The 27,802-nt window shown below is 40.3% G+C and overlaps 2 protein-coding genes across 3 annotated transcripts; both read left to right on the top strand.

Moving 5' to 3' along the window:
* Window positions 1-19,492, top strand: LOC137331134 (tripartite motif-containing protein 42-like). The gene is made up of 4 exons (XM_067994737.1): window positions 1-53; window positions 17,699-18,431; window positions 18,998-19,359; window positions 19,451-19,492. Exons 2-4 carry the CDS (start codon window positions 17,744-17,746, stop codon window positions 19,490-19,492), a joined length of 1,092 nt encoding a protein of 363 aa, XP_067850838.1. The 5' UTR covers window positions 1-53; window positions 17,699-17,743.
* LOC137331072 (serine-rich adhesin for platelets-like) lies at window positions 19,448-27,767 on the top strand. Of its 2 annotated transcripts, XM_067994676.1 has the most exons (4): window positions 19,448-21,436; window positions 21,539-21,663; window positions 25,580-25,813; window positions 26,391-27,767. In XM_067994676.1, exons 1-4 carry the CDS (start codon window positions 19,507-19,509, stop codon window positions 26,487-26,489), a joined length of 2,388 nt encoding a protein of 795 aa, XP_067850777.1. In that variant the 5' UTR covers window positions 19,448-19,506; the 3' UTR covers window positions 26,490-27,767. The 2 variants fall into 2 exon arrangements, with proteins under 2 accessions (XP_067850777.1, XP_067850776.1); XM_067994675.1 differs by having other exon boundaries at window positions 19,448-21,663.
* The last annotated feature ends 35 nt before the right edge of the window (window positions 27,768-27,802 follow it).

Below are 27,802 nucleotides of genomic sequence, written 5' to 3' on the forward strand. Positions count from 1 at the left end.
GTATCCTCCAAGGTAAACTAATTAGAAAGGTCCTCTGATACCCTGTAAATGGGGTAAGTGTTTCATTTTATTTTACATGTTGAGTTTTTCAGTTACCATTAATGTTAAAAATAAGGGATAGAAATTGTTCCTCATTGTGCCTGTTTTGCAGGCGAAAAACTGAGGCAAAAAGGAACAATTTCGGGTTGCAATGTCCTGCGCCCAAACTGCGCCTGCGTAACGGGAACCGCTATATTGGTAAAGGCGGCTTTCCAGGCATCCCTGGAGGCTGCCTAAAACATGTTAGGCCCCTTGCACATGTAAATGAGAGGGTTAACACCTGTTTAAGGATCCCGCTGGAAAATTGGGCAGGGCTGAGCGGAGCAGGCACTGCGACTGCTGTGCTCAGATTTTCCAGGTTTACATGCAGCCTAACCAGTGATTAGCTGGCGTACACCGCCAAAAGTGAAGTCTTTTTAAAAAAATTACTTTAATGTAGAACCGGCAGGAGCCAGGCTCCATATCATTACTGGGAGCCGCTGCTGGCCCGAGCTAGCCCTCCTCCTGTTCTCCTCCCTCCCCACCTCCTCCCCCATTTCCCAGGACATACTTACCTGAAAACAGACCTAAACCAATGTCTAGCCCTAGAAACTAGAAAAGCCTGTATAAAAGGAGTAACTTCCCAAGAATTGGAGATTAATGAAGTTCTTTAATTTGTGAAATACTTTTATATCCTGCTCACACTTACAGGACCCATGAGTGCTTAAAATTTGTGGAATAATTTTTGTAACCTATTAAGATCTTAAAGAATTTACTGCTAAATGTATTCTGTGTGTATGTGACTGTGTCTGGAATAGGGACTGATAAATTATTTCTCTCACATAAAATGAATTTGCTGCATAAAAATTCCTTCCACATAAAATCATTTGCTTGATTTTAATAAATGTCCAGTCTTGACTTCAATTCATCAATCATTTTTAATAAAATTGATTTTTTTTTCTCTTAACTTGGTTATCATAAGCATTAGAACAAAACACAGAAGCTTTATTGTCGTAAATGTATGTTGCCTTTTAATCAGCTGACTAGTTTGTTTACAAGTTACTGATCACAAGGTTGGTTTAAATGAAGAAGGCTGAGAATACTATCTCCCATTATAGTATCTAGCTATTTATTAAATGAGTCCTAGTCTCAACTCCCTTCATGGCAACCCTCTCATTAAAGTATTACTTTCTTGTTTCTGTCCTAAACCTGCCATTTATGATCCTGAACCTATCTTCTATTAACTAATACCTATTGTATTTGAAAGTATTGTTCTGGGTCAACTTTAATATTGCGTTCCACTATAAGGATGCTTTTTGAAAACTGAAGAGCCATAACTAATCTAGTTGTTCCTTTTAGCTCATTCCTTTAATATCAGGAATCAGCCTTACTACTTTCCTTTGCCCCCTTACATTGCAGGGACCAGAACAGTGTGTAGTACACCTGATAAGAGCACTTTGTAGCTTCAGCATGATTTCTGAGGATTTGAATTCAATTGATTGGGTGATATAACCCAGTAACCTATTTGCTATGTTCATTGAACAATAACTTGCATTTATATAGCACATTTAACGTAAAACGTCTCAAGGTGCTTCACAGGAGCATTATCAAACAAAACTTGAGATATTAGGACAGGTGACCAAAAGCTTGGTCAAAGAGGTAGGTTTTAAGGAGCGTCTTAAAGGAGGAGAGAGAGGCGGAGCAGTTTGGGGAGGGAATTTCAGAGTTCAGGACCTAGGCAGCTGAAGGCACGGCTGCCAGTGAGGGAGCGATTAAAATCGGGGATGTGCAATAAACATTGTACTTTATACTGTTTAGACATATTGAGCAAAGAGTCAACTAACACAACAGGCCATTTCCCCTTGGCAAGTTCTATTCCCCAATGGAATATATGTGCCTTTTATTTTTACTTCCAATCTATGCAGTATAATGCATTTAACCCTTTTAATTTCATTGCCACAATCAGTACAGAAATATACCCTGCCGAGGTCTCTTTGTCAGATAATGGCAGCCTTCTCCATATCCATAGTCCCCTCTTTCCTTCCACCCCTCAAAGCTTGCTCTCATTTAATGATTTAACTACCTTGCATAAAACCATACAAGTCAGTTACTAATGCATGTGCAAGTCTTACTCTTGAAAGTCATAGACCTTAGTTTTTAAAGGAGTGTGTTATGTGACACTTTATCAAAAGCCTTTTGAAAGTCCAGGTACAAGTGATATGTCAAATTAAGATGCCCAGAAAAAAGATTGTTCACGCAATAGCTATCCCATCATTGAGTATCATTTATTAGGTTATTTACACATGGATATTCACCCATTCTGATTATTGATTACATTAGTTTTCTGATTATTGAGGTCAGGCTAATAGATCTGTAGTTATAGGAACATAGGGACAGGAGTGGGCCATTTAGCCCCTCGAGCCTGTTCCGCCATTCAATGAGATCATGGCTGATCTGTGACCTAACTCCATATACCCACCTTAGCCCCATATCCCTTAATACCTTTGGTTAACAAAAATCTATCAATCTAAGATTTTAAATTAACAATTGAGCTAGCATCAACTGCCATTTGCAGAAGAAAGTTCCAAACTTCTACCACCCTTTGCATGTAGAAGTGTTTCCTAACTTCACTCCTGAAAGTCCTGGCTCTAATTTTAGGCTCTGTCCCCTAGCCCTAGACTCCCCAACCAGCGGAAATAGTTTCTCTCTCTCAAATACTGCTCAATTCTCTTCCTGAATATGAGCACAGCATTTATCTGTTCCCAAACGGTCAGAACCTGTTTATTGATTCCCTCTAAATGACCATCTGTGCTTCACAAATTAACTTCCTTGTTTCTTTAAATACCCTGGGGTGTAGTTCATCCATCCCAGGGAATGTTATGTTTTTCAGTTCCTTGAGCCGATCTAGAGGTTATGTATCACGAATGTCAAAGTCCCAGAGCACATGTAATGTGTGTTTGATGTTGGACGGTATATTCTTAACATCCCCTCTGGTTTAAAAACTGCAAAAAGTTGTTGTTTAGAATGTTCACCATCTCCTGTTAACCCTCAAATTTAACTTCAAATGGGCCCCATAGGCTATTGACTTCCTCCCTGATATCCTTATGTTCTTTAGGATCGCGTGTGAGAAATGAGAAGTAATGTTTGTTTAACTAAGTGGATTGAGATCACAAACTATTTTGATAGTACAGGTCAGTTTAAAAATTAGAATTATTTGTAATATATAATTAAAAACCTAGCAAACTCTACATGTACATAAATTATACACAGTAACACAGGTTTTATCAGAGCACTCTTGGTGGGAAGTGGGCATAAGGGTCCTTCTTTGTGCTTACATGCACTCTGTGGCGGTTACCTAGCATCTTGGAATTGTAGATATTTTCTTATAAAAAGTAAACATTAGCACCTTGAATTTCTGACTCCTCGTCTGTTGCAAGCGACCCATGATTTTCCACTCATGGCGAGCTCGGACTTGGGAAATCAACCCTCTGATCCCTAAAATATCCAAGACATTCAGAAGAAGACTCAATTTCGTTGTAAAATGTCTGCTGTATTTTGACCTTGAATGGGAAGACCTGCTGATGGCAGTTTTGAATAGGAAAGTCTATCAGGACAGATGTTAATGGATAACCCTGTAATAACACTAGCATTGTTACTGTTCCTGATAATACCCTAACTCGTATTAAGTCCCATTCACCCATCACCCCTGTGCTCACTGACCTACATTGGCTCCTGGTCTGGCAACGCCTCAATTTTAAAATTCTCATCCTTGTTTTCAAATCCCTCCATGCCCTCGCCCCTCCCTATCTCTGTAACCTCCTCCAGCTTTACAACCCTCCAAGATCTCTGCATCCTCCAATTCTGGCCTCTTGCGCATCCCAGATTTTCATTGCTCCATCATTTGGTGGTCATGCCTTCAACTGCCTTGGCCCTAAGCTCTAAAATTCCTTCCCTAAACCTCTCCGCCTCTCTACCTTTCTCCTCCTTTAAGACATTCCTTAAAACCTACCCGCATCCCCGATTTTCATTGCCCCATTATTGGTGGCCGTGCCTTCAGCTGCGAAGGCCCTGAGCTCTGGAATTCCCTCCCTAAGTCTCTCCGCCTCTCTCTCCTCCTTTAAGACGCTCCTTAAACCTACTTCTTTGACCAAGCCTTTGGTCACTTGTTCTATTATGTGGCTCGGTATCAAATTGTGTTTGATAACGCTCTTGTGAAGCCGTTGAGACGTTTTACTACATTAAAGGTGTTATATAAATGCCAGTTGTTGTTATTATACTTAATCTGAACATAACAAAAACAAATCAGAATTATGATCACTTTTATAGTAATAACTAGATGGGATATTTCACATCATTAGCAATGATGGTCCACTTAGGTCAAGGATTTCATTAAAATAAAATTAGAATGTGGAATATTCATGGAGTCTTAAGCAGCTAGTTCCACATATTTATGGGACAATAAATAAAGACATGAAGTTCATTTGACTTTAATTTATCCTACAAGCAGTAAAATGAACACTTACTATTTCTACTTAGTTCTAACCTTTGATACAATTTATGAAACGAATCATGCACTGGCTTGAGATGTCTAATGCTTAATTTAAATATAAGGAAAAATATTCCAACATCATGGCCTAAATTCCCAGTAACACATTTCTTCATGTTAAATAATACCCAAAGTCTACACAAGAAAGTGCTCCAAGATGTATTTTTAGGTATTATGGCCCACATCAGTGACATACAACTATGTTGAGAACCAGTTTTTCGATCTACATTAAAGTCCTAAATCCCTAACTAAATGACCAGCCAAAAGATTTACATCAATTGGCAGTTATGAGGGACCTTTGAAGTGTGCTGAGTCAAACTTTGACTAGTTTAATAAACCTTTTGTTCTTGTATCTAGAACGTGTGAGAATGTAACCCTTTAAAAATAAATGTTCTGCAATGGTGTGTCCTCTAGCAACTGATTTATCCTTGTAATACTTTTTTTGTTTAAGAATTTTATTTAAACAAAGCCTTCATCACTGTTACCAAGGAAATAGAGGAAGAAAAGAAAGCTATATAAATGGAATTATATTACTCTAAACTTAATCTAAATGAAAAAGAAATGAAACATGAAATGCTAAATAAGACTACAAATTTATAAAATACTAATTGCCGAATTAGGAATGACAAGTTAAAGAAATCTTGGCCTTAATGAGAAAAACACATTAACTCTGTCTACTGACTATTCTGACCAAATAAAAACAAGTGGCTGAACTTCACATAGTATTTGTTGTCTGAAGGGTGGGCAAATCAGAAGGTTAGTCCTCCCCAAGCACTTCTCGCATAAGAAAGCCCCCCAAGAGTGGCACTGGTCAAGGCCAAGGAACAGATAGTGTTGCAAGGAAATTGGGAAAGGGGAGAAAATACCTTAAAAAGTGGGACCATTGCCCTCTGTAAAAAGAGTTCTTAAAAATGTTGCTCCCTTTAAGAATAGACAGTGCAGCGATACAGCACATTGGAGTGTCACTCGCCCACACATAGGACGCATTAGGTCTGTGAAGTCTATTTCTCACAGGATGGGTTATGAAGCTCAGTTGTGTTATCAAGGGATCAAACAGGTGAAGAATAGGCATTTCATCAGAAGGTTGGTAAATTACTGGCTTAATCACCTTGGCGATTTTCATTTGCCTCCTAACAGCTGGTTAGAGAGCAATGTTGAGACCAGCTGTTAAATTTTGGCCAGGGAAGGTGCAAATGGCCCACACACAAAAATGATTTACTATGTGCTACATACAATTAAATAAATATTAAATCACATATTGTTACATTGGGCCATAGTTTACTGTGGCAGGGCATCTAATGGCATCTGCCGTTAGTTAGACTTGCCCTTGCCCATTTAGGTTTTAAAATTTTTTGCGTGACAAGTTGTTGAAAGTGCGAGCTGATAACGTCGCAGCGAGGGAAACAGGGCATCTGGGACCTGAGTGAACAGGGCAAGCAACTGTGTATCTCCTTAACCAATCAGTTTGAAGGATTGTGAAAATAACAGTGCAAGCGCTGAGAAGGAAGTATAAATTAGAATGGGTGAATTCAATATCAAATCAGGTACAGAAAGAGAAATAAAGAGAGGGAAAGAAAGATTGGATTAAGAGAGAGAGAAAAAGACAAAGGAAAAGTAAAAAAAATTAAAAATTTTAAATTTTACTTTTTTATAATCTCCAACAACAATTAAAACCTGAAGGACTGAGACTCCACACTTGTAATAGTTAATTGACTGATTGACTTATCACGTCGTTATGAGGGTACTTATACTGAAATGGACAAGACTTAACTTTCTGTGGCGAGTTTAGTTCGTATCTACCACGCAAATACAGGAACTTCACGCCATTCAATGCATTTCAATGGTGAGGCAGACAGCGAGATGCCATTTTCGTGAAGCTAATGGCGGAGTGGCGCATCTCAGACAGCAACTTTTGGATATCCGCGTTCAACCACACATCAGCCACTTGCCTGAAGTTGCTGTAGCGTTTGTGCATAAGTGCCATGAGCCTCACTGTTATTTTGACAGCAAGTTCTGGCCCATTATGTATTCCCCTATTAACACACTGAAATGGTTCTCACAGCTCTCCTCAGCTCCGATGTAACCACCAAAACCATTTGCTGAGAGATTAGAAAACTTCTCAACAACAAATTCAGAGTACTTGCTACAAAAGGTTCAATTATTGGCTTTTGAAAAACCAATTACTGATTTATGAACCATTTGATAGAACTATTTCTAGCAGCTTATTGTCTTGGATCTGTGCTTTTCTCTAGCAGCAATATAATCATCTATGTCCTAAGACGGATAGCACAAAATCTCACTCCAGCCACTCATGACTTGTTCCTTCATCAAAATAGCCACCAGAAAAACACAAACACGTAAACATTGTTCCATACATCACCATCCATTATAATTTTGAAATAAAAAAATGGGTTTGAGCTACGTTCCAGCACTAACCAGTCTAAACAGAGCTCCTGCTCCTGTTTAATAGCTCCATACAAGGCAGCAAGCTGCATCATCTGACTCCACAGAGGTACAGTGATGTGCAATAGTAAGCACCTTGATGCAGACCCTTATTTTACACATTTGTAGTTAGAATATTAGTGAAAAATGGCAGATATATTTGAAAGAAACAAATGCATGATGATTAAGTTGTGGTTTATGTGAAAAAATGGTTTTATGACTGCGATCTGTAACACATTTATGCCTTTTAGACTAGTGAATTGTTAAACCCAATGTCCCACTGTAAACGATCAGTATATGTTGTGTTCCGTATACATCTAGTAACTTTGTAACAGTCTAGAACTGATGAGGTATTTTTTATGAAATATATGGTCCATAATTGCTATGATACAAACACGAGTTGGACCTGTTTCTGAATTTTGACCTTGAATAAAATGTAAGTATTGCAAAGCATTATCAGGGCCAGAGTAATCTCCTGGACTAGTTTCGATCGACTAAGGGGTCGGAAAGAAATTTCCCAGATTTCTTTTTAACAAATTGGCCTGGGTTTTTATCTTTTTTGGCCTCTCCTAGGAGATCACATGGTGGGAAGTGTAAATATTGTGATGCAAAAGATATCATAATTGTGTGGGACAGGCTGGATGGACCAGATGGTCTTTTCCTGTCCATCATTGTTCGTTCGTTCATATTAGCATTTTAGAGTGGAGCTGATGTGTATTGGATCCATTATAGAGGGATGTTTGAGTCATTAGGGTTAATATCACTGGTGCTTCTGAGTTATTATTGGGCCCAATGATACTGATGTTTATTTCCCCCATAAACCACTCCGATGTGCCATGTATTAATTAATTTGTAACATTTAGAGATATTTATTTTTAACTATTACAACTCTGTAGAATTTCTTGGTTGATATAAAATTATAAAACCTTCAAATATTTCATTTGACATCACAAGTGCAACAGAACAGTTGAAAAAGGAGAGAGCCTTTGTGATATTTGTTTCAGGGACAGGCTTGTTATAACTAACTCAGCAGGAATGCATATTAGGGCATCAATTTAAAGAGCAGCATTGGACAATATTATTCATAGTCTCTCTTGACGTTAGTGAGACCTTGGGCTCAATTTTCGCACCCGCGATTGGGTGCGTTCATGGCGGGGGGGTTGCGAAAATCCGGGATTCCCGGGGCGGGTCTGGAGCCCGGCTCCAACCCGCCCACTTCTGGGTTCCCCAGTGACACGCTGACGTGCGCGCGCAGCCCCCGCATGCGGGACTCCCGCCGGCAATTAAAGCCAACGGGGTGCCATTTAAAGTACTTAAACAGGTACTTCAGGTCATTTACAGACCTGATTGACCTGATATTTTAGGAGGGGTGGGATTTTGAAATTAACTGAGACTGTTTCCCGTACTGGGGGAAACATTCCCAGTTGAAATGATCGTGTTGCAGCCATCAGCCTGTGGCAGCTGCAAAGGTCCATTTGACAGGTGGGGGGGGGGGGGAGACCCTCACTCATTGCAGGAGGCCACTCTGTCACTTGGGACAAAGTTTGGCCTCCACCACCCTCCTCCTCACAATCAAATTCACAAACTTGCACACTTACCCCTGTGTCCAGACACATTTACCTACCTTGCGGACTCCCTCAAACTTCCGGATGGGGGCCGCCGTAGCTGCAGTCATGACCTCCTCGGAGGGCGAACTGCATTGCCGGCCACGCCGTCCACCTCTGACACGTGGAGCTCCACAACACAGTGTTGTGACACATCCACCTACACAACAGGAGGGAGGGCAACTGCAGAGAGAGATGCGTCGCAGAGGGCACTACCCTCGCCACAGGGTCCACAGACCGAGGCTCAGCTTCCTGGACCTCTCTGAGCAGCAGTGCACATGGAGGCTCAGAGTCACTCGACATGTAGTCATGGACATCTGCAGCCTCCTTCATGCCGAGCTGCTCCCGGCTGGCCCAAGCACCATCTTCTTACCTGTCGCTGTCAAAGTCACCACTGCCCTCAACAACTTCTCCTCCGCATCCTTCCAGGGTGCCACCGGGGACATCGCTGACGTCTCTGTCGTCTGCACAAAAGAGCCCTGCAAATACACCTACACCCACTCTGCAGTGAAACAATGGGTGGCATCAAGTGTATGTGTTCATGGTGAACCCCATGAAAGGGACCTATTCCACAAGCCAGTCAAGAATGGGCAAGACGTGGCAGTAGTGGTGATGATAATATTTATTGTGCATGTGAAATAAAACAAATATAAATAAAAAACATGACAAATTGTCAGACATCCTTGTGCATTCCCTTTGTGCTCACAAAACCTTCGCCTTGCATTTCCGGGAACCCTTACGTGGTGCTACCCCTATGGCTTCAGCAGAGGTAGTGGCAGGTTGCTCTTGTCCATGCCCTGACCAATGAGATACTTTGGGCTGACGCCCTCTGGGTTTGGGTGCCCGTGAGGGCCCCTCCAAAGACTGCTCCACCTGCACCTGTGCAGGGGCAGACTCGGCCACCTGGAGAGGGGGCAGCATTGCGGATACTGGTTGAGAGGGGGGCAACGGGTGAGACGTGGAGCGCTTTGAGTGGCGTCCCCACTTCCATGTCCCTTCTCACCATCATCCCTCTCATGGCCCAGGCCCACATCACTCCTTCCATCCTGCTGGACGACAGTTTGGAGGACTTGTGTGAGGCCTTCGAAGGCCACTTGTAAAGTATCTGTCAGCCTGTTCAAGGCGGCAGAATGTTGCTCACCCTGAATCTGAACGGCCGTTGTCAGGGCCTGAATGGACTTATTGTTGAGCCGTGCTTGAAGCTCGATGGAGGCTAGCCTTTCCTCCACCGCAGACATTCCCGCACCTACCCGCGACACTATCTCAGAGATGCCTTCACATCCCTGCGACACTATCTCGGAGATACCCACCTGGAGCTGTGCCACCATTCCCCTCGTGCAGGAGCTGGACTCCTCCATCCTCTGCGCGATTGTGGAGAGTGCGCGTGGCACTTGTTCCAGCACCTCGGCAATGTGCTGCTGCCTCTCGACGACTCTCTCTTTCACGGTTGGCCCCCAGGGTTCAGCATCTGGGTCCAGCTGAGCAGAGCCTGGAAAAGAGTGCTCCCACCGACACGGACTCTCCAAGGCTGCCCCTGCCACCAGGGTCTGCTCGTGCTCACATGTGCGTTGTGCCTCACCATGTGCAAGCCCAACTAAGTGAGGACGGGGACCCACCGAGGTGTATGTATCTGCGCTGGTGGATGCATAGCTCAGATGTGATGATGGACCCTCAGAGGCCGGCAGGTCCTCTGAGGAATCACCCTCCACGGTCACGGCGCTCACAGATGGGCCTGCAAGAGAATAGAAAGCAATATTAGGCATGTGGACAGATGTTGAGGTGCTGCAGATGCCAAGTGATGCTAAGATCATTCGCTATCATGAGTGCTGAGTGTTAGCTTTCTGTCACCAGCCGCTTGTGCAATCCCAGCCTCGGCATCCACGTGCGGCTGATTTCCAATGCCTGCTGCTCCGCGTCTGTTAGTGCCACCTGGTGTGGCGGGCCCCCTCCGGTCCTTGCCCTCTCCCGGGCGTTCTGGCATCTCTTCTCCTATCAAGGCAAAACACAGAGGCGTGGTTGAGTGATGGTTGCATGGTGAGCCGCTGCATGCATTGGTGTGGGTGGGGTTGAGCATGAGGGAGATGCATGGGAGGGTGCGTGTGCAACATAGTCATGATATTGTATGAGGATTGGGTTGCGAGGTAGTGTTCGAATGGGAACAGGGGCGGTGAGTACGTGCAGGCAAGGTGAGGATGATAGTTGAATGGATGTGAGGAGTGATGCGGGAGCATTATGGTGGCAGTGCAGAAGGGGTTGTGTGGTGGTGGAGGTGATGTGGAAGACGGGAGTGTGGGAGAATACATAAGTATACTCACTTTGCTTGACCTGGTTAGGTCATTAAAGCTCTTCCTGCACTGGACTCAGGTTCGTGGCACATTGCTGCTGCTGGTGACCTCCTCGGCCACCTCCAGCCAGGCCTTCTTCGTGGTGGAGGGAGGGCACTTCCCTCCCATCAGACGGGAAAAAGATTTCCCACCTCCTCCTCACCCCATCCAGCAGCAGCTGGAGTGAGGAGTCCGAAAATCTTGGGGCAGCCTTCCCTCTGGCCTGCTCCATGGTGTAGCATTGGTTGTTTGCTGCAGGAGGAGCATTGGTGGACTGCTCCTTTAAATAGGGCTCCTCCAGCTGACAGACCTTGCTGTGCATGCGCAGTCCGCCCGCTGCGCAGCTTACCAGCGGGAAACCCGGAAGCACAGGTAAGTGGTTCCAATTAGCCTGCGATTGCTTGCAGAGCACACTGATTTCACCATGCACGTTACCCACGTGCCCAGTCGACCCCCCGCCGCCTTGCTAATATCGAGCCCCTTGTGTGTATCAGTTACCTTGATTTTTTTTTCCCTCGAGAGTGACCATTCGCTCAATGTTACATTGGTAAATAGTTTAAACAACAACAACTTGCATTTATATGGCGCCTTTAACGTAGTAAAACATCCCAAGGTGCCTCATAATCAGAAAACAAATACACAGAGCCAAAGAAAGAGACATTACGACAGGTGACCAAACACTTGGTCAAAGAGGTAGGTTTCAAGCAGCGTCTTATAGGGGGAGAGAGAGGTGGATAGGCAAGGAGGTTTGGGGAGGGAATTCCAGGGTTTAGGGCCTAGGTGGCTGATGGCACAGCCGCCAATGGTGGGGCAAAGGAAGTGGGGTCAGAGTTGGGGCAACGCAGAGTTCTCGGAGGATTGTAAGGTTAGAGGAGGTTACAGAGATAGGGAGGGGCAAGGCCATGGAGGCAAGTCAGTTTCAGATCTTCTGTCTTAAAACTTTTCAATTACATTTACTTTTTTGAGACAAGCATCCAAATGTATATTCGGGTTGTGTATAAACCGTAAATTACCGTTGTAAATAAACCGGTTAAGAAGTTGCCACCTGAAATTTTGCTGGAAGCAACATGAAATTCTGCTCTTGTACTTGTTATGAGTTTAAATAACGCTAAATACTTACATCATTGTGAAGGTTTTATTTTGTTGTGGTTTCCAAATCCCTAAAAATTGTAGATCATTATGGATAGCTTGCAATGATTATGTTGTACTTCTAGTCCACCACCAATAGGTACAGAGTATAAAGTGTAGCCAGAAAGACCCCTGCTCTATTGTCTGGCTATGAATTGAACTCTGGCTGCCAGAAGAGCTCTGTGCACTTGTGCTAATGAACATGAATAGGGCACTACTCCCCAGTGGTCAATTTTTAAAATTTTAAAAACACAGGTCCCAGTTTATCAAAGCACTAAAAGTGGCTCTGCAGTTAGTTTATAAAAAGCTCGGAAGTTCCAACAGCTTTTAAAACTCAGTTTGTCACTGCATTAGCCCTCACATCACTGCATTCCAGAATTAGAGCAGGACCTGGCTCTGGAGTGTTGCTGCCACTTTTGGTTTGGTGCAGTAATGGCAGCATCACGACAACCTTCATGTCTGGGGGTAATCTAACGTTTGTATTGTGACATCACAATGGCATTCAAGCCACCACATACAATCTGTTGAAAAACAACCCTTTGTGCACTCAAGGTTTTTAAGCTTTCAAAACATGCTTGTAATTCCAATCATCTCCAATAGCTGCAACTTTCTTTTGTTGAATATTTATGGATGAATAGTATATTAGGATGACATGCACAAAATCAGCTTTAATTTCTTAATTGGCATCAGTTGCTAAATAAACTTATTACAATTTTATATACTGGTATAGAATAGTCATCCAAGAATTAATACCTCCTGGAGATCTGTATGTACTGACTACCTCATACTTGATGCGAGAAAACAATAATCAAAGTTAACTCCATTCACTTTTCTCAAAAGGGGTACTTCAGTAAATGTTAATTTATCAATACACATGTAGCAATTCAGTAAAACATCTACAATGCTTATTTCTTCAATTGAGAAGAATCTCTACTTTTCACGGCAATTTTAAGAGCCCTGAAAATTGTAGCTACTTAGAATTTTTTTATCACTAATTTTACCATTCCTGATTACTTGGTGTGATGTGCCTTTTACACTATGATGACATAATAGTACATTGCAAACAATGCCTTGATACAAATTGAAGGGAGTTTAGTGAAAGGTGACTGTGAAATTAGTATTTTGAAGAATTTTATATATTTGCAACCTAGGACTCAGTGTGGAAAGGAAACTTCGAAAGCAGCTCAAATGGCAATGGGTGTAGGAAAGCAAAGCCTTTGTGAAGTTAAAGCAAACCTAATAGGAGGAATGTGAAAGAACAGCAAAAGTGTCAGAACATCCCTTTGGGATGTGCTATAGTTGTCAAAGCTACTGCTGTTCTCAGTCAGAAAAGAAGAAAAAATGAAGTGAGTCCGTTGCATTCGGAGAAAATTATAGTATTTCACAATTTATAATCTACTGATCTGCACAAAATTGTCATTGTCAAATTATTATCAAATTATTATCAAAAATTGTCTTTTCTGTAACAAGCTTTAACTCCTCCCTGTGAAATATAAACAGAATAATTCAGTAATGCATGGCTGGATATTTTTAGGCCAATAAGTTTTGCCTCATGTACCAAAGTAATTTTTTTTCATATAAATGAATGTTCATCACGATCATATTGTTTTCTGCAATGGCTCCATAAGAATGTTATCTCTCTCCTATTGCTTTGCACTTTGTTTCCTGGACAACAATATCATTGTGTTGCTCATATATTACAACACTTTTTCTTTCTGTTTGCCAGTTGAATGGTTGACTGGAAGACAATGTAAAGTTTTCGTGCAATTGCACAATGAAGCTAATTACATACTGATCCACCAGACAAATATTAATTTATTACTAAAAAATATATTTGTCAATTTGTGAGATTGGTCATTGACCGTTTAGGACTGTAAGGACATCGTTCATCACTTTTTACTTTGAGCGTTGACTACTAATTTAATCAACTTTTGCGATCATTTTTAATATAATTCCATCAATATTTAATTGAAAAATGTTCAGTGTTACTGTTCAACTTATACATGTGTGACCACTTGAAGCCACTGTTAAACATTAATTACTCTCTACATGTAATTTAAACTTACATAAAGTTCACAAATTAAAATTCTCCTTTTCCAGAGGTTGTACCACACTCTATTAACACCCTTGCTGTACAGTTTTCTTCAAAAGTGGTGCAATCCTACATGTGTGAACACAGCTGTATGTTGTGATAGTATGTTCATTGTCAAGCAAACTATTCACCCCTGCAGCAAATGTGATCCCCTCCCCCCAACAAACGCTTCTTGAATAAAATAAGGTTTCTGCCTTAAAGACACCACCTATCTAATCCTAATCCAAACTTAAATCTTAATCAAACCTAACCCTAATCCAAAGCACAGAAAATTACATTCTCAAATAAAAATACCAGCAAAGCCATAGAAGAATTTGATAATGCAGATGAGGATTTTTGTCACTTCATTGGGGCCAGTGAGCCAGTAGAGCTAGCAGATTTTGTGGGAATAGGATTCAAGAGATGGAGTTCTGGATTAGCTGTCGTTTGTGACAGGTGGAAGTGGAGAGGCTGGCGAAGAGAGTGATTCAGAAATTGATCCCAAAAGTGATGCAGGATTCAGCAGCACGAGAGTAATTATTATTTAGCATATGGAGACTCGGTATACAATTCCAGCCATCTTACAGCATTGTCATCACCAGCAAGCTAAGTACATAGGCCACCAGATAAGGTAGCTAGTGGGCATGATTCAACGTTGTGGGACATGGTTTGTATTTGTCAGTAAGGATATTTGTCAATGCCGTGAAGGCCCCATCGGTGATTATGCCCAGGAGCAGCTCATATATAATGAATAGGAGAAGACCAAGGATGGAGCCTGGAGGTGACCATGCAGGCATGGGGGAAGACTCCATTTGAGGAAACATAGTAACTGCATTGAGTCAATTGGGAACTATTAGTTAGTGATGCCACTGAGGTGGCCTCTGGAAGGAGAATGGAATGATTCAAAGTGTTAAAGGCAACTGAGAGGTCAAAGAGGGACAGAGAGCCACAGTAGCATAACCACACAGGATGTCACTGATGAATTAAATTAAGGCAGATCCAATGCTGTAGGTCAATCGTAAAGTGATTAGAGGGAATGATAGGCGAGCGGATAGTAAAGTGACAATAATACATTCAGGGAGAAAAAGTGTAGATTAGAAATAAGGCAGTAGTTTGTAAGTATACAAGAGTCGAGAGTGAGTTTTTAAAAGGAAGGGGATAATGCTGGCAATTTTGAAAGTAGTTAGAAAATGTTTGAAGAATGGAATAGGCTGAAAGTGATCGCAAGTATAAGCCGGGAAGAAAATTTAGAAATTCTACTTGGTTTTTTTGTACCTGCTGCTTTACCTGTTGTTGGTTTGAGGGTTCTGGTTGCTCTATAGATTCTGCAAAGTAGTTTAGTGTTCATTTACTTTCTTTGGAAATTGTTCATGTACTTTCTTTGAAAATCCTGTACATTTGGTCGGTTGTTTACTGCAGGTTGATGTCTGAAAGGCTTGTCTCGAAGCTAACGGTCGAGATGGTTCTGTTTGTTGTGTAGTTTTATATTGTGTGGTAATTTCTGACAGGATTTGTGAATATAAAATTTCTAGTAGCTGTTGTTAAGTTTTCATTTGAAAAGTCATTGGCTCAACGGAAGAGGTTTGAAAAAATTGTCATTTTATGTCAAATCCATTTTGTTCACTGACTTTCTTTGATGCATGTAGCATTTTTATTCTTTGCCTGCTTTGTGCTGTATTTCCATGTTTTGATTGCTTTGTAGTATGGTTGGTATGGTAACAAGGGACTGAAGTCATCAGGAGTCATTTATGCAAATTTGTAGTACTAGGGACCATAAGTACTAGAGACCATAAGCTTGATGCGGCTGATGAGTAGATTTTTTTAATTTAATTTTATTATTTTGAGAGTTTTTCTTGAATGTTTTCATGCGTTTAACTTTGTTCAGCATTTTAGAAGTAATGATATTTTTCTTGTTTTTAAATTTGCTTTGAATGTAAAAGAGTGCCATCAACGGCGTGGCATTTGGTCACATGATTGAAGTTAGTCCCATAGAAAAAGTGTTAACACTGGTGTTGAAAGCTATCCATTATGTAAACAGGGGATATATTATGACCAGAGGTGAGATAATAAAACATATCCCTAAATGAGGCTCAGAAACGATGAAGTCACAAGAGGATTATTATTAACTTTATAAGTGGAGATATTCATCTCTCACTGTTGACTATGACAACAGTTACAGCTGTAGTTACAATGTATGTTTTAAATTTGGTATTTTAGTATGCCCATGTTATTCTCACTGTAACTCCAAATAGTGCAAGGATCTGACGCACTAAATTTTGAAAGCTAATATATCAGTGTGATTTTTGACATGCTTTGGTGTCAACTGTTTTTGAAACCTGGATTTTACTCTCCTATGCTCATCCAACACTCCATTTCTCTCGGTACCTCTTCACTTTCACTCTTTCTATCTCTCTCAACTTCTTTTCTCATTTTCATTTTCTCTTTCTCTCTGTCTTTATTGTTCCCTTCTCTCTCATTCCACCTCACTCCTTCTCTCATTCCAGTCTTTTATCCCTCCTTTCTCTGTGTCTCTCTTTCACCTTCCTCTTTCATTCCCTCTCCATGTGAAATGCATATTCCCTCTCTAATTTGACTTGTTTCTGCCACAGAGGCCAATAGCCCTCTGGGTACAGATCTTCAAATATTGCAGCTCTCCACCTATTGTACATAGTTCCCCTAATGGCAGCTAATGGGAGGGAGAGAGCAGGAATAATACAAAGAAAACTAATTTCAAGGATACAGTCATATATTTTACAGCAGCCAATTCGGAACAATACTGGCAGAAATTTGGGAGTGAGTTGCCGTCACAATCTCTTTGCAAATTCCTTGAGGAAATGGGAGGGAGAAAAATGAGGGGAAAGACTGCATATCACTCTTAATTCACTATTAGAATTGTTGAATATGTAGAAAGTGTGCTGCTGTCAAATGTTATGTTTACATTACAGACTTTTTTGCATAACTGTATAGGATTGATTTTGTGACTGGGAAAAAGCCCATTTATCACAGGATCTTCAATATAAAATTCTGAGCTTTCTCTGAGCCGTTTAAAAAAAATTACTCCGAGCAATGGAAGTCAGTATTGCACTGCAGGTTTGTGCTCGTGCACTCCTCCTTTTGCCCAAGGGAGGCTGCCTGTTTCATTAGGCCTAATTGCCTCCTTTTGGGTTGTTCTGCATCTCTTGCATTGAGCTTGAGCGCATGGCTAGGTGCTAAACAAAGCATTCAAACAGCCACACTTCGGTTACAGAAGAGACACGTGCTGCTCATGGGAAGTGAGTTGGCCAGACCTGGTATATATCTCATCACAAAAATCTTTGCATTAAGTTACTGCCTTTTAACTCCCCATCTTCTATCTATTATCCAATAAATACTTCTAGTACTGTGGTATTAAACAGTATTTTTACATTTCTAGGGTAGAAATTTTCTTAAACTTACTAAGTGCTTTATGATGTCATGAAATCAGAATAATTTACTGGAAATAAAGAAATTGATGTGTGAATGAAGCATTAGTTTATATGATGACTATTTCAAATAAGCTCTTCTAACATAACTTTATTTATTGTAGACCCTTTCCAATAAATACCATGCAGGAAAATAAGGACTGATCAAGATGAAAAAAAAGAAAGAAGTCATTGGTACTTTGTATCAAGAACTTACTTGCCCAGCCTGTGGAAAACTTTACAACAACCCATATTTGTTGCCTTGTGACCACAGTTTATGTGGCAACTGTCTCAGCAAAGAAATAAAGCACGAGAAAAGGGGTCAAATAAGTGTTAAGTGCCCTTTGTGCAAGGAAAACTTCTGCTTCAACCAAGAAGATGAAGTTAAGTTCCCAGAGAACTATTTGCTAAACAGTACTGTGACAAGGTACAGACAAGAAGTACTTAATGCTACAGCAGAAAATGTCAAGAAGAAAAAGCGAAAAACAAAAGGAAGAATAAACCCCCAGCAAATGCAGATCTTCTGCCAGCTCTGTGATGAAAAAGACAATCACGTTGCTATGAAAAAGTGTGTCAACTGCAATCTGAACTTCTGTGAAAAATGTCTTCGAAAAATTCACATGAATAAGGCATTTCTGTCTCATGTTTTGATAGATCCTTCATCCTACACTGAAGATCAGATTAAGTGTTTCTTCCATCCTTTTACAAATCTGAAACATTACTGTGTACAGGATAAATTGCCAATCTGTGATGAATGCAAGTTGAGTACCCACAGGAATCACCGTTTATATTCTCTTGACCTAGCGTTCCAATGTGAAATAGCAGAAATGCAGAAGAATGTCTCTCAATTCACAGAAGGTACATGCAATGCAAACCGAGCCCATTTGACACTTGAGCTTATCCATGGTACTTGTTATTAATATACATGAATTAGCCAGGATTTATATAAGAAGCTGCACTTTAAATCAATAACCTCAATGAAAGCCATTGAGGGTGAAATTGGTCTTGGGCGGTAGGACAAAACTTTCCATTGAAGTCAATGGAAAAGAATATCAGGCTACATGTAAAAAGGGCTGCCGATTCACCATCACCTGCTTTATGCTACTGCCCAAGAGCAATTTCACCTTCAGTTTATTGATACCTACAAATGTAAGTTATTTGCCTGACGTTCAATTATGGTAGGTTTTTATTGATTTATTTTGAGCTATAATTATGAATTAAAAGACAATTTTTAGACAATGGATTTTTGTAACATATAGGATTTGCATATTTTCTGAATTGTATTGTCAGTTATAACTTTAGCTTTCTACAGTAATGCATTACTCTGTTCTTATGTATGACAACCAGGTTCTGAAAATACTGTCAACATTTTGTGGTTTGGAAAGTGCTTTTTATTCTCTAATATAGATGCTCTTTTGTTTTAGTCAAAGCAAATTATGAAAAATGTATTCAGCAGCTGAAATTAATGAAAACAGACATGGAACTAAATGAGGTGCAACTAAATGCAGAGGTGACCAAGGAGTTTATTTCACTACAAGAAGCACTTAAATTGCAAGAGCAAGCAATTAAAGATATGATGAAAAGTGAGAATACAAAGAAACAAAATGAAGTTGACAATTTCATTGAATCAGCATCAAAGTTAATGTTAACGTTAGAAGGATTGATGTTGTATGCAATAGAAGCTTTCAAAGAAACTGTCCCAGCTATATTCCTTCAAACATCCGCACAGATAAACAAACGTCTGGCTGAAATTATGCTTTCTGTGACTCCTAGTAAGTCATTAGCTGTAATTCCTTTTGAAGACTTTGAATTAAATGTAGATCATATAAAAGATGCAATTAATGCGCTTCCATCACAAATATGTGAAACTGAGTCAGAACATTTATGTGGTGGAGATTTTCAAAAGGTTCAAAGATTGAATGTTCCATACAAAATGAAAAAGATGAAAGCTACTTGCAATGTACAAGAGATATTGCCTCACCCTCATTGCCCATCATTTACCTCTAAAGTTCATGCTACCTTAATTGCTCCTAATTTGGACCTTTGTTCATGTATTTCACGTTCTTGTACAGTTAATCTCAACTCGGATGCATCCAATGTGGATTCTCATGCAGATTTTGCATGTTTTCCCCAATGCAGCCCAAAATGTGCATCTGAGAATAATACCACCATAAATTCGACCAACATAGACTTGTGCAGTCATACTGCATACTCTAGCCTATCTAACTCGCAATGTGCATCTAAGATGGATGCTGCTTCAAAGGCAGACGATGTGGGCTCATGTAGTTATGCTACAAATTCTAGCAAATGTAGCGAGCAATTTACATCTAAGATAGATGTGACTTCGAATGCGTCCAGTATGGATTTCTGTGAATCTATATCAAATTCTAATCACCATAACCCACAATATGGCAATGAGACTCAAGCCAATACAAATAATAATTTGCCTCTTATGTGCTCTTCTAAATCTGATGAAAGTATTTCTTCAGGTGGTTTTCACTGTGTATGCCTCAAGACCCATGAATTCAAGGATACAAACAGCACCCATTGCAATCTTGTTGGAATTGACCCCTGCAGCAATGTTTCAAATATTCCAACTGAAAGTGAATGTAATGACAACAGCCAAGAATCAGATACATGTCAAAGCCCACCTGAAATAACAAACTTCATATGTATTTCTGAAAATACACAGGCTATACCAACTTGGCAGAGTCACCAGCTGTGTAGCTATGAGAGCCTTATCAGTGGAGATGTATTCACTGCAGACTTAAGTCAGAAAGGAGCATATTCTTCAAATGGCATATCCTCTCCTAAAACAGCAAATAGGAAACATCCAAATGATCATGGCAATGCAGCTTTGTTGAAAGATCATACATTCAGGAGTCTTTCTGAGCAGATGCCAGACAGTGACACTGGAATTAGCTCTTCCTACAATAGTTCTTGTTTGTCATTGGAAAGAGAAGGTGGTGAAAACATTGCACCATTTTACCAGTTTTGTGTGCCTTGTACTTCTACCAATGCAGGACCATCTCAGACAGATTGTATTAAGAATGGATCAGAGCACTTATGCAAGAGTACTTGTTCTAATGGTGAGAAAAGCATTCCTTCAAACTGTTTTGTCATTGATGGTTTATCTAAGAGCCAGGTATCCAACAATACATGCAACACCTTTTCAGGTGTGAGGCCACATGGTGATATTGGAAGTAACCTTTGCTGCAAGAGTTTGAATTTGTCATCGGAAAGAAAATGTTTTGAAAAAATCACACACAGTTGTCAGCATCATCAACAATGCAGTTCAGATGGATACAAAATGGACTGCAGTAAACAAGAAATGCATTGCTTGCTTCAGACCACTTCTTACAGTGCAGAAAGTGCTTCTTTTGACAATGGTGATATTTCCAACCCCTTGGGATTCTGGAATACAAATAATGTCGTTCATAATACAAAGGCAAGGTGTAATTTTGGGGACCGACCTTCCTGCAGGAATCCAAAGTTGCTTTCTAAAAGAAAAAGCTGCATTCGAAGTAATCCCAAAACTCAAACTGGATGCAATGTACAATTTGCACAGTCTAACCTATGTCAATCACAGTCTACAACTAATTTTGAAGTCAATTCAAATACATCCAGCAGGGATTCCACCAAGAAAAGAACATTTTACTTACCCACGATGCCTTCTTATAACAGTGCAAAAAGTAATTCTTCAAATCATTTCTACAGTATTGGTTTTCCAAAGTCCCGAACTTTAAGAAATGGCCACCGAACCTGTTCTAAATTGAGGCCACGGAATGGTATCCACATTAGAACTGTTCACAAGAACCAGCGACATGCATATACATCAAAAAAGAACATTACTATAAACCAAGGTACAAGAAACTTTCCATTGCTGTCTCAAATACATAATGTTACACTAACATGCAATGTCAGGAAACTTCAGTTGTTTGATAATCGTGTACAATTTGATACAGAAAATGATGATTTGGGACAAATATCTGCACAAAGCTTTCCTAATGAACCTATGAATGCCTTAAAGCAAGAACTACCTGAAGCTCCTACTATATACAAGCACACGGTGGCTGGAACATCTGCAAAGGTAGCATTTGTTTTGTTCAAATAAACTTAGTGAAATTATAATATATCTAATGCAACTTTAGCCTCCAGCATAACATCCTTTTCATTCATTTATGGTAGCATTTCATTTTTTAAAATAATCAAATTCAGCTAAACCATTTTATTAAAATACAATTTCATTAATACAAACTTTATTGCTTATAAGTCCTCAAATTATATTTTTTCTCATAGACCTGATGGGTCTCCTCTTCTTTATTTGTTTACCCATTATCTAATCAGAGAACATCACAAATATAATGGGCCGGATTTTACTGTGAGCAGTGAACGAACAGCGCTTGCCGTTTGTTAGACTTGCATCTGCCCATAGAAAATTCATGGGCTTTTGCAGTGCAAGTTCCTCTCATGGGGCCCTCAAACCAGCGCAGTGCCCTGTCCCGGGCATCTGGGACCTATGTGAATGGGTCAAACAACTGTGTATCTCCATTACCAATCAGATTGAAGCATTATTAATGAACAGCTGAGTCAGAACCAGGAAGTGTAAGTTAGAATAGTGAATTCAGTGTCAAATCAGGTATAGAAAGTGAAATAAAGAGAGGGTAAGAAATATTGAATTAAGAGACAGGGATAAAAGTAGACAGAAACAAAAAGTTTTTTTAAAGTTTTAACTTTAATTTTTTTTTAAATGTCCAACAACAATTAAAATCTGAAGGAATGAGACTCCACATTTGCAAAAGTTAATTTTCAGTGCTAGAGAGGTTGTTTGGCAGTCATTAAGATTTACCACACTATTAAAAGGGCGCTTAGACTTGAAATGACTTGACATACCTTGTTTTGGCAAATTTAGTTCGTATCCATCAAGTCAGTGCAAGAACTTCACGCCGTTCCATTGATTTGAATGGGGAGCCAGGCGGCGAGATGTCATTCTCGTGGAGTTTACGGAGGAAGGTTGCATCTGGTACAGCAACTTCCAGATTTCAGCATTTGCGGTCGCCAGAAGTTACTGTCTGATTTGCACAGAAATAACAGTGAGCGCTATTAGCCTCGCTGTTATTTTCACAGCAAAATCTGGCCCAATGTTTTTTTTATAGATTTAATTTGATTTTTCCCACTTCCACACAGAAACTGAGCATAAAATTAGTCCTTAGTTTTTAACCTTCGTCAATTTTCCTATCCCTAGCCCAAGGACATTGAGACCAGTTGCAACACTTCCAAAGCCATGTCACCTGAGATTAGCTAACTCAGCTGATACCAATGATCAAATCTAAGACTTTTTTGGACTATGTGCTCAGTACCACAGCATGTAGTGGATTTGCACCATGCGTGATGGTGGTCGGAGGGAGGTCGGAGTACTTGTTTTTTCTTCAGTTTTCCCAGTTGGGTATCTTCATAGTAAAGGTTAAGCAAGTGGGTAACCTGCTTCCACCTCACTGTCAGTGCTGCTCAGAAAATTGAGAGGGGCAAACGTAGGTCCCTTAGAGGATGAGACCGGGAAATTAATGGTGGGAAACACGGAGATGGCAAAAATGCTGAACAAATATTTTGTTTCAGTCTTTACGGTAGAGGACACTAAGAATATCCCAACACTGGACAAACAGGGGGCTCTAGGGGGGGAGGAGCTAAATACGATTAAAATCACTAAGGAATTGGTACTCAGTAAATTAATGGGACTCAAGGCGGATAAATCCCCTGGACCTGATGGCTTACATCCAAGGGTCTTGAGGGAAGTGGCAGTGGGGATTGTGGATGCTTTGGTAATAATTTTCCAAAATTCTCTGGACTCGGCAAAGGTCCCGGCAGATTGGAAAGCTGCTAATGTAACACCCTTATTTAAAAAGGTTAGTAGGCAGAAGGCTGGAAATTATAGACCAGTTAGCCAAACATCTGTGGTGGGTAAAATTTTGGAGTCTATTATTAAGGAGACAGTAGCAGAACATTTGGATAAACATAATTTAATAGGACAAAGTCAGCATGGCTTTACGAAGGGGAAGTCATGTCTGACAAATTTGCTTGAGTTCTTTGAGGACATAACGTACAGGGTGGATAAAGGGGAACCAGTGGACGTAGTGTATTTAGACTTCCAGAAGGCATTCGACAAGGTGCCACATAAAAGATTATTGCTCAAGATAAAGAATCACTGGATTGGGGGTAATATTCTGGCATGGGTGGAGGATTGGTCATCTAACAGGAAGCAGAGAATTGGGATAAATGGTTCATTCTCGGACTGGCAACCAGTAGCCAGTGGTGTTCTGCAGGGGTCGGTGCTGGGTCCCAAACTCTTTACAATCTATATTAACGATTTGGAGGAGGGGACCGAGTGTAACATATCAAAGTTTGCAGATGATACAAAGATGGGAGGGAAAGTAGAGAGTGAGGAGGACATAAAAAACCTACAGGGGGATATAGACAGGCTGGGTGAGTGGGCGGAGATTTGGCAGATGCAATACAATATTGGAAAATGTGAGGTTATACACTTTGGCAGGAAAAATCAGAGAGCAAGTTATTATCTTAATGGCGAGAAACTGGAAAGTACTGCAGCACAAATGGATCTGGGGGTCCGAGTGCAAGAAAATCAAAAAGTTAGTATGCAGGTGCAGCAGGTGATCAAGAAGGCCAATGGAATGTTGGCTTTTATTGCTAGGGGGATAGAATATAAAAACAGAGAGGTATTGCTGCAGTTATATAAGGTATTGGTGAGACCGCACCTGGAATACTGCATACAGTTTTGGTGTCCATACTTAAGAAAAGACATACTTGCTCTCGAGGCAGTACAGAGAAGGTTCACTCGGTTAATCCCGGGGATGAGGGGGCGGACATATGAGGAGAGGTTGAGTAGATTGGGACTCTACTCATTGGAGTTCAGAAGAATGAGAGGCGATCTTATTGAAACATATAAGATTGTGAAGGGGCTTTGATCGGGTGGATGCGGTGAGGATGTTCCCAAGGATGGGTGAAACTAGAACGAGGGGGCATAATCTTAGAATAAGGGGCTGCTCTTTCAAAACTGAGATGAGGAGAAACTTCTTCACTCAGAGGGTGGTAGGTGTGTGGAATTTGCTGCCCCAGGAAGCTACATCATTAAATAAATTTAAAACAGAAATAGACAGTTTCCTAGAAGTAAAGGGAATTAGGGGTTACGGGGAGCGGGCAGGAAATTGGACATGAATTTAGATTTGAGGTTAGGATCAGATCAGCCATGATCTTATTGAATGGCGGAGCAGGCTCGAGGGGCCGATTGGATTACTCCTGCTCCTGTTTCTTGTGTTCTTATGTCTGAGAGTATCCTGGTGATGACTCTCCCTGTGGATAACTGCCAGGCCTCCACTTGGTGCTTCTCCATAGTGAAGCAGTTGAATTCATTAACTAAATTGCATGGGACTTACAGATCCAAACCAGTGTACATCCTCTGAAGTGCTACAAATTGGTGCTATAATAAACCATGTCTTCTTATTGGGCTTGTCTCACTGCTAATCTGTAGCTTTGGAATTGTTTCTGTTTTGACTCAATTGAAGAAGTTTCAGAATCATATACATAATTCTCCATATTGAAATTATTTTTTTGTTGCTGGGTTACAGTTTCATAGGTGCCGTCTAGTACCTTGCTCAGCACTTATCCTACACGTAGGAGTCCAGACAGTGTGTGTCGACAAGCTATACTCCTCTATCAGTAAAATGAAGCAGTGCTCCATTGCAGCACAGCAAGTTGCCAAGTTTCCTTTTCTTCCACAATTGAAAATCCCACGACATTCCTCATCCTATTCAGTGGTCCAGCCAAGAACTTAAGAAATGCAGTCTTGACAGTGGTAGAGGGACTTAGCAACAGGCATCCTTGATACTCAAATCCATGAGTATGTATTTGGGAGTTATTTGGTACACTCAGGCTTTACCAAATACTAATATCTATTTTCAGTTTACCGTGTATTTTATTTTTGTTTTAAATAGGTGAGATGGATGTTTGGAGTGGAAGAACGCATTGCATATTTTTTTGAGCTGCAGTTCCAAGAGATCATTTCTATTGACAAGGAGATGGCTATACCTCGAGATCAAGCTGGAGTCTTCTCTGGAATCAGACATAAAAACTTTGTTGCTACTAATCTGAACTCCAACTCCGAGTACTTGTTCCGGGTCCGTGCAGTGAATGTTGCTGGAAAAGGGCCGTGGAGTCAGCCTTATAAGGTGCATTGCTTTTATGCTGTAATGTATTGAAAATGCAATTTTTTTTGGATGCTGAATTGTTGATGCTAAAAGAACAGTAATTTCCTGTGTACTTAAATCATAATTGGTAATTGTCTACGGTTATGTTACCAGTTTGTGTCAGTGCACTATGTTTTTGGGTGCACATCAATGCAAAAGTAGCATTATAACTCAGGTGCCCCAGAATCTGATCTGACTTCCACGTGCACGAAAGCCGAATGGTGGGAGACCCCCTCAAGTAGGTCATCTGACACCAAATTGAGTTCTTATCGACAGCTGAACAATTTTAACCCTGTGAAAAATGCATTTTAAAAGTGTTCAGATGGTCCATTTAATATTAAAAATTAGCCACGAGAAGCAGACCTCTATGCCTGACTCCAAGCTTTATAACATTGACCTGCTGGCTGTGAATCATATTCTTAGATCAGAAGATGCAGTATAACTGTAGCCTTATATGTTACATCATTATGATTTCTTCTTTTTACAATCTGAATCTAATTAAAATGAGGACAGATGTATTTTGGAATAGGAATTATTGATGGCTTTGATATGTTTTCAGATTCTGACTGTACATGGCACAGAGCAACGTGACATAGACACCAAGGAGGAAGTTGTTTCACTAAAAGGAGTTAAAGTTACTATTCGCAGAAGCAGTTAAACCTGTTCAGAGCTGTAATAAAGTTAAGCCAATTCTTTCCAAGCTTGCCTTAAGGGTTTAGAAAGGGAGTTGGAATTATTACTGACACAAACTATTGTAGATCTAGATGAATGGGAAGAATATATTTTTCCGAAGTTTTGTTAAAAATTTCTTCTCCACCCACATTTTTCCTCAAATGAAGACCTTATACTGTCATGTGATTTATTTTATATTGGAGGGTGCGACAGTTCAGATTGTGAAATTATAAGCAGTCAGAACCGCTTTGTGGTGAGCTCACATCGCATGCACTTGTAGCAGGGGTAAGATGGAAATCCCATTTTGTCACCCTTATGATGAAACATTTTAACCTTTAAGGTTGTTCACAGTGACCTTGTTGAAGAATTTGCAGTGGTAGCTGATAGATTTGAGTGTGATCACTGGGATCTGAATCTGTGACATTCTGCTTGGAAACCCAAATTCCCAAATTAGTATCTTTTGGGCTACCTGGCCCAGAATTTATTCCCACTTCCAAAGTTAGAGAAAGCAATATTTTCAGATTTTTTTTCTCACCACAAGCTGTAGTGTCTTGCTGTTGCTCTTCCAATAGGAAATGTTCTTGACAATCTTTTCTGCTTCAGAATCTGTTAATTGATTTCAACTGAGATAAAGACATTTTTCTGCTGCTGTACATTTCTCCAGCACTGTTAAAAATCCGAATGACTCCAGATCAATCAGCAGCAATGGATAACACACGAGTGTTACAGAAGTCCGTGAAAATAATGTTGCATACCATCACCATATAGTACCATGATCATTCCACGGTAAACTATTAGTGTGACGTAACTCATACCTGAGATTATCTGTACCATTACAAAATGAAAATGGTGTGGAAAAAAATAACACAACACAATAAAGAAAAAATAAATTGCATATGTACAGTACTTATTTAGTTACATAACATATTACAATGTCAAATTTACAACATACAGTATTCCTACTTCTGACTGTACCAAAACCCCTTTAGAAAGAAAACTAATAACATGACATAGTCAGAGATATATCAATACTTTTTGTGAACTTACAGAAGATTATAACCACTTTTTTGTAGTGTAGCATAACAACTGCTTTTCCAACAATCATTCTACCCATTTCTTTAAATCACCATGGTTAGAACAATGCAGATTGTGATTCAAAGTAAAATGTATGTTGTTAATGTGCTCTGTGAGTCTTCATTTGTGCACACCAAATAAGATAAAATAATACAAATCACTGTGCATGCAATTTTCATTTAGATTGTACTAACGTAAAATGACTTTCTGATTTTTGTAAGAGAT

The sequence above is a fragment of the Heptranchias perlo genome, chromosome 13 (genome assembly GCF_035084215.1).
Source record: "Heptranchias perlo isolate sHepPer1 chromosome 13, sHepPer1.hap1, whole genome shotgun sequence".
Lineage (NCBI taxonomy): Eukaryota > Metazoa > Chordata > Chondrichthyes > Hexanchiformes > Hexanchidae > Heptranchias > Heptranchias perlo.